This window comes from Esox lucius, chromosome 19 (assembly GCF_011004845.1).
Source record: "Esox lucius isolate fEsoLuc1 chromosome 19, fEsoLuc1.pri, whole genome shotgun sequence".
Classification (NCBI taxonomy): Eukaryota; Metazoa; Chordata; class Actinopteri; order Esociformes; family Esocidae; genus Esox; species Esox lucius.
In genome coordinates, this window is record NC_047587.1 from 29,965,591 (window position 1) to 29,978,719 (window position 13,129).

Here is a 13,129-nt window from a genome sequence, read left to right on the forward strand (position 1 = left end):
CAGATGTATGCAGCTTTGGAGATGGATCTGAACAGGGACTAGCAGTGGCTTTGTGTTAGCCGTTTTTGAAATAAAATACACTTCTGCTGGTGGAAAGTTGATGTTGAGTGTAGCTACAGCCTCATAGCCTACAACTCTCCAGCACCAAAATGCGTCCCAAAGACTCCCCTTTCCATGTCCCGCTTATATTATTTGGATAACCCTGCAGCTGAAGCCGCTTGAATGTGATGATGACAAAATAAGGAACAGCATTCTTCAGAGTGAATGATCGTGCCCAGAGACCAGTCAGGGATGTTTAGGAAAGAGCCGTCATTGTTTGGTAGCGGGACAGGCTCCTGCCGGGTCTGCCTGTTGGGTCTGTGCAGTCGGGTTTGAGACAAAGATGTGGAGTGGACAGGCCTGTGCTGATGCCTCGACTCTGATCTCATGAAAAGTGCAGCTGTTGAGGAGAGATTGAGCTTTGTAATCCCCACTGTTATGTATCCACTGGGGGCTGAGGTGTCAAGAATCCTCAGTCATGCTTTTCGGTGGTCTCTTTCCCTCAGCCTCCGTGTTCTGCTATCTTATTAGGAATGCCTTTGGATTAGCAGAGCTGCCTATTTGTTTTCAGCATGCCAATGTCCAACGAACAGGCCCGCTTGGTTCCACACTGCTTCCTTCTGGTTTCTAGACACATAGGTTACCTGTTTTGTGCCAAGTGTGGACTTTATATGGCTACTTACTTGAGGCAGCATATATATATATGTGTGTGTGTGTGCGATTGTGGCATTTCTATAGCCCAGGTCTATTTCTCTGTACCTTAAGGCAGTGATACTGGGTTCATTGTGTTCTTATGTTCCTCTTTAGGTCACACCTCTCCTCTTTCAGTTTTGACCTATGAACCTCTGATTCTGGGAAGAAAAGAAAAAGGCTGGCTTGAGAGGAGGGAGAGAGAGAGGCATGGCCTCATGTTGGAGACTAGGCAAGGCTAGCCTGTTACATTGAATCCAACGCTTCTTATCCCTTCTCTTTCTCGCTGTCCGACATGTACAGTATAAAAACATGTGGTATGTGTTTGTGGAATTCAGATTTAATGCCACAGTAAAAAGGTTATGTTGGACATATAGGTTCAGGTCTGGGGGAGGGTAACCTGAAGTTTGTCTCCCCGCCCGTTTAGATTTGTAGCTCATCTCGGTTAATTTACCTTGCCGCCCTTTTGTAGTCAGGAATGAAGGGTCTTGTTCTGTGGATTGTAGACAGGCAGTAAATTGTGGTTGGTTTGGGTTTTTACCCTGTTCTAGGGGATGAATTGTTCCTTAGCAACAGCATGCAGTCTGGCTGGCTGGCTCCTCCAGGTTAGATGTCCATGCCAGCTTCATGACAACTCTAAAAAGGTCTTTGGATATGGATTTAATCTGATCCAAGCAAGCGTTATACCCCATAGAAAGTTACCAAAAAATGTTGGTTGTAAAACAGAAATGAAAATGTCTGATATATTTGGTTATTCAACTAGCTTAAAAAAAATACAGATTAGCATGCTCTTTGATTGGTATTGACATTTGGTATTTTATTGGTTCTGTAGCCTTTTATAGTACATTTCTATTCCAAGGACACTTAGTCTTATTAATCTCATGTGTTGCTTAGTGTTTGAGTGTGGCATTAAAGGAGCTGCCCCAGTGAAACTGTGCTGTGGTGGAATTAACCAATATTGTCTCTTGTCTATGCTTAGTAAACTGGCATGCTGGTAAACCACAGCATGGCACCCCAACCCTCAGCCGTCATTCCTTTCCTCCACAGGCATTGTGTCAGTGCTGTCTGCCTGGGATGACATCAGTCCAATGACCCCATACCACTTAAGACACAGAGTCACCACTTCCTTACTGGGTGGTGTATTACGCAGTCAAGCCTGCAGCCATTGGCTTTCACCGTTCTGTGGGACCGGGGCCAACTTTTATTCTAAACGTGACTAGCCAACGTGAACTTTCATGGGGTTCTCTTCTTAGTCATCGTCCAGCCCAAATGAGAACAGGCTGTAAGGCTGTGTGGCTTTTTCCAATGTGTTTATTTGCATTGTCCTTAGGAGCCCCGCTGCTGCTGTTTGCCAACCGGCGGGACGTGAGGCTGGTGGACGCGGAGGTCGTGAGGCCGGAGTCTGTCGTAGTGGTCAGTGATCTGGAGGATGCAGCGGCGGTGGACTTCCTCTACTCTGAAGGGCTCATCTTCTGGACTGATGTCAGCGAGGAGGCCATCAAACAGACCTACTACAATCAATCCACCAACTGTAAGCTTTACATTGCTACATCCTAGTGAGGGACTATGGTTGTCTTATCTTGTGTTTGTGTATTAAATATTTAATTGTTGTTTAAATTATTTACAGATATATATTTTATTCTGCAAAGCAACACAACAACTGAAAAATGTCCAACCTAAGCTAAATCTAGAATATCCCAATGACTGTTAGGAAAGAGATGTCGATATGTGTAGACACTGACTTGGTTTGGTCTTGTTTTCAGCCCTGAAAGAGGCCTTAGGGACTGGTCAGACCATCATTGTGTCTGGCCTGGACTCACCAGATGGGCTGGCTTGTGATTGGCTGGGCCGTAAACTATACTGGACCGACTCCGAGACCAACCGCATTGAAGTAGCCAACCTGGATGGCACCTCACGGAAGGTGTTGTTCTGGTTGGACCTGGACCAACCCCGGGCTATCGCCCTTAACCCAGCCCACCGGTGAGTCTCTGTCCCCAGTCTGTCACTGTCCCCTGAATGGGATGCGGAGGGTTGGGTCTTTGGGTCACATATCCGCTGCATCAACCCCTTCCATGTGTATTACTGGTTCATACATGCATCCGTTAGTTAGATAAGAGAAGGGTTAAAACCTGGTGGTTTGTTTCCTGTTGTGTTCTACAGTTCCTCTCCAGTTGACCCATCTTTCACCATTTTTTATTCTCTGTCAGGGACTAAGGTTGTGTATATGTGGTTAATATTGTTGAGTAAGTGGAATTTCTCTGTAGTCAGGGGAAAATTGAACAGGGAAATCTATTTAGTTGATGGATTTAGTGCAACTCTGTGCTATTTTCGAATGTGTGTGGTTCTTCTAAAAATGTACTTTTATCAAGTTGTTTTAAAGAGAAAAAAACATTGTGCAAGTTGTGGAAAAACACTTGTTTCATATTGTTCTATATATATATATAAACGTACATTTAATCTATAAATATATTTTTTTCAGTCTGATTAATCAGTAAATCGTAATCAAAATAGTTGTTAGTTGTAGCCCTACAAAATATGGTTTGTGCAGACACTACATTAATAAAAGTAAAATTTGGCTTTATTTATTTGTTTAATTCTGCAATTAAATGTTTTCTTTAGTCTTGAAGAAACAGGTCAAACACAATATACATGCCCATTTTCTTTTTACTATTGGTCCTGCCTCCTTTCCCAGTTGTTTTCTAGGTGTAGTAGTGGGGCCAGGGACGGGGCAAGTGTTCAGCCCTTGGTAGGCCACTGTCCAGACCCAGTAATAGTCTAGTTCTGCTAGCACTGTGGGATGATGTGTTTGAGATAACATGTTTGCACCATCTTTAGACTGATAGGTTGAGTTGGTTGCCTGGAGGATGGCCAAGTCCTCAACCAACCTCCACTCTGAGATCATTATTTAGTGCAGCCATTTATATTCCACGTTAATACTCTTCAATATCTGTTTGCTCATTTTGAAGCCATTCTAGATTGAACATTAGTATTTTAAATGATGTGAATATCTATTATTTGTGTATCAAGGGATACCTGTTGAATGTCTTACGGTTTCTGTTGCCTCTCCTCTGTCCTTGGTTTGTCCTCATGAAGCTCTTAAGAGTTTATTTCCTAGACAGCACAGCAATTGTTCTTCCTGCCCTTTGTTCAAGCAGCGACTGAATTCTAATGGAGCTATAGGGGCTGGGAAGCTCTTAATTGAGAAAAATGCACTCGCTGCAGTCAGAGGCAAACTAATATGTTTGGTCTCTGGAGGGGAAGGAGTGGTTGGTGTTCATGCTTGGCCTCCCTTCTGGCATTAGGTTTGTGAAGCGTTTCCATTGGCGGGTGACATGCTTACTGTCGTACCACATGCTAAATGAATAAGTAATCCGGCTTCTCCAAACTCCAGTTTCCTGCTGTTTTAATTGTTTTTTTTCTACACGGCTGGACAAAGGAATGTAAACCTGTTTTATGGATGTAAATGGTGTCAGTTGGCGCTCAGTGTTACAGTCTAATCAGCCTCTGGGTCCCTGACAGGGGAGTTAGCTAGCCTCACAGTATATCCATTTTTGGATGTGTTTAGAATGCAACAGAACCCACAAGGTGCTCAGCCCTCACAGGCCCCAGAGCCGAGGAATTCACATTATTCCCACTGATGCTTGCCACGGTGGCTCTGAGAGCTGGAGCAATTCTTAGTGTTGCAGAAATGTGTTGAAATGTTTTGTGGCTGACCTGACCCCCGTATCACAATGGAGCGGTTACAGCAGTGAAGTTAGTGACCCGAGACTGAACTCCAACCATGGAGCTAGCACCTTGCTATTAAATTGCTGTGTGTGTCCTCTTGGCCTCCCTTTGTTGTGAGTAGCCTGTGAGTAGTGGCCCAGTAAGTATACCGCATCCAGCACTTTCTCTAGATTTTCATTTTGAAAAACCGAGTAAACCACAGACCAGGACAACTGGGAAACCAGAAGGCAGCACCTACATTGTTAACCGAGTCTTCATGTTTGTCGCCAGGTTATTTTCTAACCGCTTTACACTTGTAAGTCCATTTAACCATACCCTAACAACGGACGCTGAAACCTCTCCAATCCCATTGTGACGTCGGGGGGGATGTTTTTGTTGGCAGAGGGACACTATTTCACATGACCGGCCCACACCTAGAGAGTCTATCTGCACCTTGGCTTCTAGGCCCTCGTGGGGTCCGGAGCGGTCTACCAACAGAAATGTAGCATTTCCTTTGCTAGTCCCTACTGAATGCAGTTCACATTGAAGGTACTGGAGGATTTCCGGGCACAGCGTGCCAACCATAGCTTGGAGCTTTGCCAAGGTTTCCGTCCTCAAAGGAGTATGTGTGGATGCGTGAATCTGAGTGATTGCATGTGTACGTACTAACATGCAGTAACAATCAGAAATATGGACACCCACTCATTCAAGGGTGTTTCTTTAGTTTGACTGTTGTCCACATTGTTGAACAATAGTAAAGACATGAAAACGATGTAATTACTCAGAAAGTGTTGAATGAAAATGCATTCATATTTTTATTTTTTTCAAAGTAACCACCCCATGGCTTGATTGGTTGTAGAATGTCTTAACTATTATTCTACAGTGTGTAAAATTGTAAAAATAAAGATCCCTTGAATGTGTTTGTGTGTCCAAACTTTTGGCTGGTACTGCTTGGAGTCTCATCGGTAGTGATGTACATGGTGTAAATGTTCACAGTAGGTGAAACGTTTAATTTGGTTTAATTCTTATCATTTGCCATAGGTGCCAGGAATTGGTGTGTTTAGGTGCTGGTTAATTATTGGTGCACTTCATTTCCTCAGTTACATGTACTGGACAGACTGGGGGGAGGAGCCACGCATTGAGAGGGCCGGGATGGATGGCAGCAACAGGAAGGTCATCGTGGAGGTGGACATCTACTGGCCGAATGGACTTACCATTGACCTGGACGAACAGAAACTGTACTGGGCCGACGCCAAGCTAAGCTTCATACACAGAGCCAACCTAGACGGCTCCTCACGGTTAGTTTTATATACCTTTTTCCTATCCCTCTCTTTCTTCTCATTATTTGTTTTATAACCTTTTCTGCCGTGGCCACCATTGATTCCAGACTGAACTCTAGCAATGGGCTGAACTTCATTTCAGGATTGGTAGGGATGAAACTTCCACACAGGCTCAGTTTTGACCCCTCCCTCTTGTTTCTTTAAACTGGACATGACCTCTCATACATACTGAGGTAACCTTATCTCACTTTATGGTCATGACTGGTGCCTTGGGGCAAAGGTTGCCGTTCTTTGCTTATCTGGAATTTAATAGAAATTTTTATAGAGGTATGTTTACCTTTTCTTGTTTCCACAATGGACAGTTTTCTTCAGGGTATAGGTTAGGAGGTAAGTTGAATTTTGCCTACAGACCAGTGTAGCATATGATTATGCGAATGTTGTGGTCCAGTTTACTAACTTGAAATTGGGATTTATAACCTTGAAATAGGATAGGTGGGATAGATTTATTATAGCCAAAATCTTTAGTTGTACTCCCTTCAATCACTTGAAAATTGCCCAAATTCTAGTAAGCAATTCTCAGTGTGAGAGTGTGATTAAATGTTAGCGTTTACATCGTCCCTTAGATTCAGTGAAAGGTTTCACCTTTCATGTGCCGCGCATTCTTCAGGCGTCTGATTAATGGATTGGTTTGTACTACACTTTTCCCATGGCTTCAAACACAGTTTCCAAATACGTCAAATGTTAAATCTGGATGTTGTTATTTTTTTCTCTCCGAACCCCTCGTTCTTCACACTACTGAAGAGTTAGGGCCAACATGCTGTTGCCTTCCTGGCCATTCCGCTCTAGATCATGGACCCCAACCAACCTCCGCTGGCTGGTGATTGATGACGGCCTGTATCAGTATTCTTTACACTTGTGCAGCAGCATGCTACTCTTTGATCTTGTATTTATTTACAAGCCGCCTGAATCGTCTGGAGAAGCACTACTGGATGGGGCTGTGCTTCTATGACCAACCCAACCCCCCCCCTCCCCTCCCTCGCAGAATCGGGGGCAGCTGTCCCGTTAGCAGGGCTGGGGCAACTGTCTGTTGCTAAATAGTGTGCCAGATGCTCCGTTAAAGTGTGATGACAGGCTGATTTGTTTAATTTTCCCCCTAGAAAGGCCCTTGGAGGGACTTGGGTCTCTGATGGCGCTACATGTTCCAACAGGTCCCCTCTAGGGTCTCAGAAAGATCTCCAGTCAGAGGGCATGAGCTCATCGTAGATGACTACCTTTGACATCACCAGTAATTCCTGTACCTTTTGAGTGTGGCTATATTCTGCTATTTCTCTTCGGGTTTCTCGGTTCCTCTTTCAACTCCAACTTGAACCGATACTTGACGTCTTCGGTTTCCCACTTCCCTCTCACAGCGGCGGTTTGAACTGTCATGGTCTCCTAACGATGAAACGGTGTTGTGATCTGTGACCATTTGTCGACTCCCCAGGGAGACTGTAGTGGAAGGAACCCTCACCCACCCGTTTGCCCTCACCCTGTCGGAGGAGACTCTGTACTGGACGGACTGGCAGACCCGCTCCATCCACGCCTGCAACAAGCACACGGGTGACAAGCGCCGTGAGATCCTGAGCGGAATCTACTCCCCCATGGACATCCAGGTCCTGGGACCTGATAGACAGCCACACAGTAAGCCTCTTGTTGGAACATATTTTTAGACTGACCTCCAGTTTCCTATACAGCGCACAGGAAAATAGGCTCATGGGTTACAATTCGTCTGTCAAGAAGTGTCTGGCATTTCTTGCTGGACAAGTAATTGTCTGTGCTCTGCAGACCTGGGGAGTCGCTCCAGCGCACTACCATTCCATTGTGCGGGGTGTTTATGTGTTGGGAGGTAGTGACAAACGGATGACTCTGGCAGTGTGCAAACATTGGTGTGCCATTCCTTCCTGTGTTTGTTTGGGGATGGAGTGATAACGACGTCCATCTTTATGGTGGATTGCTTCTCTCAGGGGCTTGGAGTAGGGTAAAGGACATGGGGAAAGATGGAAATGTCAGAAGGAAGGTTTGATTTATTATCAGAGAGGACAATATGGACATTTATGATGTTTGCTATTTAAGCAGTAAATTATAATGGCCAGTATTCCACAGCTTAGATCTATTCTTAGGCACGACGAATCGCAGAGTCGCTGGACTCAGGGCTTAGCCGTAGTATATTGGCAATACACAACAACCCCCTGAGATGCCTTATTGCATTTATAAACTGGTTGCCAGTGCAAACATCGGTCAGTCAATGGATCAAAAATATTTTATAAAGCCCATTTTACATCAGCTGTGGGTACATGCTTTGACATATACCCAGCCTGAAACCCTAAAGAGCAAGCAACAAGTTAATGCACAGTGGCTAGGTAATAGAGCAGCAGAAAGTGCTGTGATCTCATACCTGTGGTATATGATAAACATGGCTGTCAGCCAATCAGCGTTCAGAATTTAGAAGCAACCAGTTTATGAAAAATAATAAACACCACCTTAGTATCTGCACCCACCATAAAGGAAATCCCCCCCAGAAATGTTTCAGTAGTTTTTCCTATGGCTGTTTGTTTGTGGACTCACTGAAATGTTCCCTGCATTATTGTTCACTACATATTTCAGACTGCTTCCATTGCAGTCATTCAGATGACGTCAAACTGAGGGGTCTTGTACCAAGTAATCAGCAGGAGGATCGTCTCGAGCCAATCCGAGAATCAAGGCCTATGACATATTTTGAAAATGTTGCTTTACCCATGGGTGTTCTGGCTGTGGCCCAATACATTTGTTTCTGGAAACAATCTGATGGTTTCTGGGACCAATCTGATAGTTTGGTTGTTTTTGCAACAATAATTCCTCAGGGAGTTGTTCTGACTAATGTTTTGACTAATGTCCGTGGCGTGGTGTTTGGCCTCAGCAAGGAGTTGTACATGGCTTTAATTGTGGGCTGGTTGTAGTCATCCAACACGACTGAAGAGAGGTGGGTGGTGTTGTAGTCACCCAATAGGAATGTGAAGAGAGGTGGGTGGTGTTGTAGTCACCCGATAGGAATGTGAAGAGAGGAGGGTGGTGCTGTTGTCACTCAATAGGACTGTTAAAAGAGAAGGGTGTTGTTGTACTCTGCCAATAGGACTGTGATGAGTGGAGAGGTGGTGTTGTAGTCAGCCAATAGGACTGAGGAAAGGGGAGGTGGGTGGTGTAGTAGTCAGCCTGTATGACTGATGTGAGGAGGGTGGTGTTGTAGTCAGCTTGTAGGACTGTTTGATGTGAGAGTGGTGTTGTAGTCAGCCAATAGGAATGTGAAGAGAGGCAGGTGGTGCTGTAGTCAGCCAATAGGACTGTTAAGAGAAAAGGGTGATGTTGTAGTCTGCCAATAGGACTGTGGAGAGGGGAGGTGGGTGGTGTTGTAGTCAGCCAATAGGACTGTGGAGAGGGGAGGTGGGCGGTGTTGTAGTCAGCCTGTAGGACTGTTTGATATGGGGAGGGTGGTGTTGTAGTCAGCCTGTAGGACTGTTTGATATGGGGAGGTTGGTGTTGTAGTCAGCCAATAGGACTGTGGAGAGGGGAGGTGGGCGGTGTTGTAGTCAGCCTGTAGGACTGTTTGATATGGGGAGGGTGGTGTTGTAGTCAGCCTGTAGGACTGTTTGATATGGGGAGGGTGGTGTTGTAGTCAGCCTGTAGGACTGTTTGATATGGGGAGGGTGGTGTTGTAGTCAGCCTGTAGGACTGTTTGATATGGGGAGGGTGGTGTTGTAGTCAGCCTGTAGGACTGTTTGATATGGGGAGGTTGGTGTTGTAGTCAGCCTGTAGGACTGTTTGATATGGGGAGGTTGGTGTTGTAGTCAGCCTGTAGGACTGTGATGAGTGGAGAGGTGGTGTTGTAGTCAGCCTGTAGGACTGTTTGAAGGGGGAGGGTGGTGTTGGCTGCTCTTCTGTACCGGCCGCTTGGTTCTGTAGCTCTGCAAGGTCCTGCTGAGATTGGCAGAGCGGGGAAAATCACTCCACAGGACCTCACTTTATGGGACAACTATTGTTCAAGCAGTGTTTATTGCGAAGGGAAAATATCACTGCTGGATTTACATGAAATAGTTTTGCTGTTAAATGTTCATAATAATCACCACCAACGGTTTCTGCCCATTTGTTTGGTCGTGACAGTGGTATGCCAATGCATGCGAATCGAAGACGTTTTGCAGTGTACAGGGTTAGTGGGTGAACCTGAAAAGACTCAATGTGGGCTGACGCTGTTCCCGCAGTTCAAACTCCCTGCAGCGACGCCAATGGAGGCTGCTCCCACCTGTGCCTGCTGTCACCCATCCAGCCCTTCTACAGCTGCGCCTGCCCCACTGGAGTCAAGCTCCAGGAGGATGGGAAGACCTGTCGCCCAGGTAAGACACCAGCCACCGACGCCGATTCCCGTTAAGTGGTTGACGTGTAGATTCAAGTTGACCATTTCACCGATATTGTAAAGAGTCATCCTTCACAATTGAAAACAATGATGCCGTATTTAGATTTTATGCCTTGGGTTTTTTAGGCTGTTGAATATGAAAAGTTTTCTATAATGAACATAAGAATTTTCTATAATGCCGTATGCGTACGTTGCGGTTGGAGGATACTTTTTTTTATCGTCTTTGTAGTATGTATGATCTTGCTGTGCATTTGTCCTGCTAATGTCTACCTTTGTTGCACAGCTCGTTCCGACAATCTCTAAATCCTGACACCGCCCAGCCCTACTGGCCAGTAGAAATGATTTGCTCTTGACCAATAATGCTGTTGAGTCACACAGACTTGCTATTCCCTTATTTTTTTGGGATGTATTGCCAGGCATTTTATGCGTTATTGTTATTCTAGACCACTGGACCTCTCGATGCCACAGAATGCTTTCTTTCTTCCTAACTCAGGATCATTTTCCACAGCATGATTTTCAGTACCGTTAAAACGTTTTCTTATAGTATGATTTTTCAAATACATACAAATACTCACTTTTGCATTTTTCGTAATTTTTCATTACAACTAGTTCCCTACAAGCACAGCCTGTTATGTTTGCCTAAAGACAATAGAAGTCACTAAAATCTATAAAAGGTGCCAATGTTTAAATAGGCCTAATCCCCCCCATTACTGTTCTAGAAATGTAATACTTGTGCACAGCAAACACACACACACACACACATTTCAAATGCTTTATTTGAATACTTTTGTCAAATCTACATTCAAATAAGATTTTAACACTATAAAGGTTATGTGCATCTCAAGGTTACTAATGGACACTCAAGGATGCAAATGGCTTCTTCACCACTCAGCAACGACACTCATGTCTGCTGGCAGAGAGCTGTACCTTGCTAGCCTTTTTGCTTTTGCCTTATGTAGGTTTTCTCATTTCTGATGAAGGCTTGATTAGCTGCTTAATGAAGAAGTACAAACTATGGATAAAAAGAGCAAAGTACTTATAGAAAATATCTGACAGTGTTGTGAAAACACACTGTAATCATCTTTATGATTTGGATAGCATTTCAAAACAAGCCTAAACACAAGTTTTAAAAAAATACATGAATGGGGCTGTCGGGAGTTTGCTTCATACGCTTTGGGAACTAAATATTTATTATATTTATAGATTGATTCCTGAAGACTAACTTATAAATGCTTCTTTGGCTTAGTCTAACCTTCATACTGAATCAGAAGCCAGAATCTCTACACATTTTACTCACAATGTTTTTAAATACTACATGTTTCAAACATGTTACAAATCATTGTTTCGATATCATGTTGTTGACTGTGACCGCTGTAACATTTTAGCTGATTTTAACATTATTTAAGAAATGTATTTAACTTTGACAGCAATACTATAAGATCTAAAATGTGCTAAATGCTCTGCAGGTGTACGTGGCAGAGGATGTCTATCAGGTTTTCAAGTGAATCTTAACATCTGTTATACAGTAGTACAATGAATTTCTATTGAAAATATTTGGGAAACATTAGATTTGTGTCAAATGAGGATTGGATGACTTTTATTTTAATATTCAAGCCTTGTGCGGATGATAACCTATTTTTTACTAGATTGTATGAACATGTTACATTTTTGACAATGAATATGGATTCAATTTGTGGATGGTAGGAGTTTGAAAGGGGATTCCTTTTCCCAGAGAGGAGACTTTCTTCCTTTGCACTATGGCTATTACACTTCTAAGTTGTATTATTCTGGGTCACTGAGGTTAGCTTTTAGCTAGAATCCACAGTGGGATTTTACATGTACTTGTTAGCATTGCTGGAGAAGCTCAGTGGAGTTTAAAAATAGTGCCTCTTGTGTTCACTGTCAGTATTATTTTATATCCTAGGACAGCACAAGGTCGGTGTTTAAGTATGACTATCTGGATACCATCCGAGCCTAGAATAGGGTACCATTTAGGTTGCTGCCTACACAATTCCTCCTCGGTGATTATTCCTTCTCCTAATGCTACTGTACATGTGTCGTGGTTTTACATCAGACATTCTCATCTGTTGAATGGGACATTGTTGACATTCTTGTAGTTATTTTTGTTTTGGACTGTCTTGAGTTAGCCCTATTCAACCTCAAGAGCTACCCTTAATCAAAGTAAAAACTAAAAACTCTTGCCAATCATGTCAAAAGTCATATTGTCCCAGTTTCTATAAATGGACTAGATAACAAGACAAACTCCACTGTTAATATCATAACGACATGCACAATAATGATCTAATTCACTTAAAACAATTGGATGTTATTTTTTTATACAGACTTTCAATTGAGATTTTCTTGGGTGCATTGGCATCCTGTTTCTTGACAAAACATTAGCATGCCTAACCAGAGAGCCATGACAGGGCCCTAATCTCTGACAGATGGCTGCTATACGCTGCAAGCTTTTGAATGCACAATTTACCCTGCTGCTTGCTCCTAATTTCTATTGCCCCCACACGCAGACAGCTACATTTAGCGTAGGAGGGTACCGCTACTGTCGTGTAACACCTCCTCTCTCCACTGTCTCTGCTTTCCAGAGTTTACCAGAGGCCATGGGTGTGGCTTACTGAGATACAAGAAGGATGGTCTGCTTTGAATCTTTCTATGAATTACAGTCCCTTCTGAAAGTATTCAGACCACTTCACTTTATCCAAATTTAATTTTCTTAATTTAAAATTGATACAATTAATGAAGTTATGAACATCAATTTACACCCAATATATATATTTTTTAAATGTGCCAATTTATTGAAAGTAAAAAAATTAAACATCTCATGTACATTTGTTTATCAAACCCTTTATAAAGCTCTGGATCAGGTTTCTTCAAGGACCTCTGTATGTTTCTCAATTCATCATTCCCATAATTCTAACCAGTCTACCAGTCTTTTCCACTGAGAAGCATCCCCAGAGCATGATGCTCCCACCATTAT

General features: G+C 43.4%; 1 protein-coding gene across 1 annotated transcript in view; it reads left to right on the plus strand.

Moving 5' to 3' along the window:
- Positions 1-13,129, plus strand: part of lrp5 (low density lipoprotein receptor-related protein 5) — a 43,741-nt gene that overhangs the window by 3,404 nt on the left and 27,208 nt on the right. Inside the window, exons 2-6 of the mRNA XM_013139019.3 lie at positions 2,060-2,260; positions 2,493-2,709; positions 5,535-5,732; positions 7,198-7,394; positions 9,986-10,117. Of these exons, the coding sequence (XP_012994473.2) occupies positions 2,060-2,260; positions 2,493-2,709; positions 5,535-5,732; positions 7,198-7,394; positions 9,986-10,117 (945 nt within the window). The remainder of the gene's footprint in view (positions 1-2,059; positions 2,261-2,492; positions 2,710-5,534; positions 5,733-7,197; positions 7,395-9,985; positions 10,118-13,129) is intronic.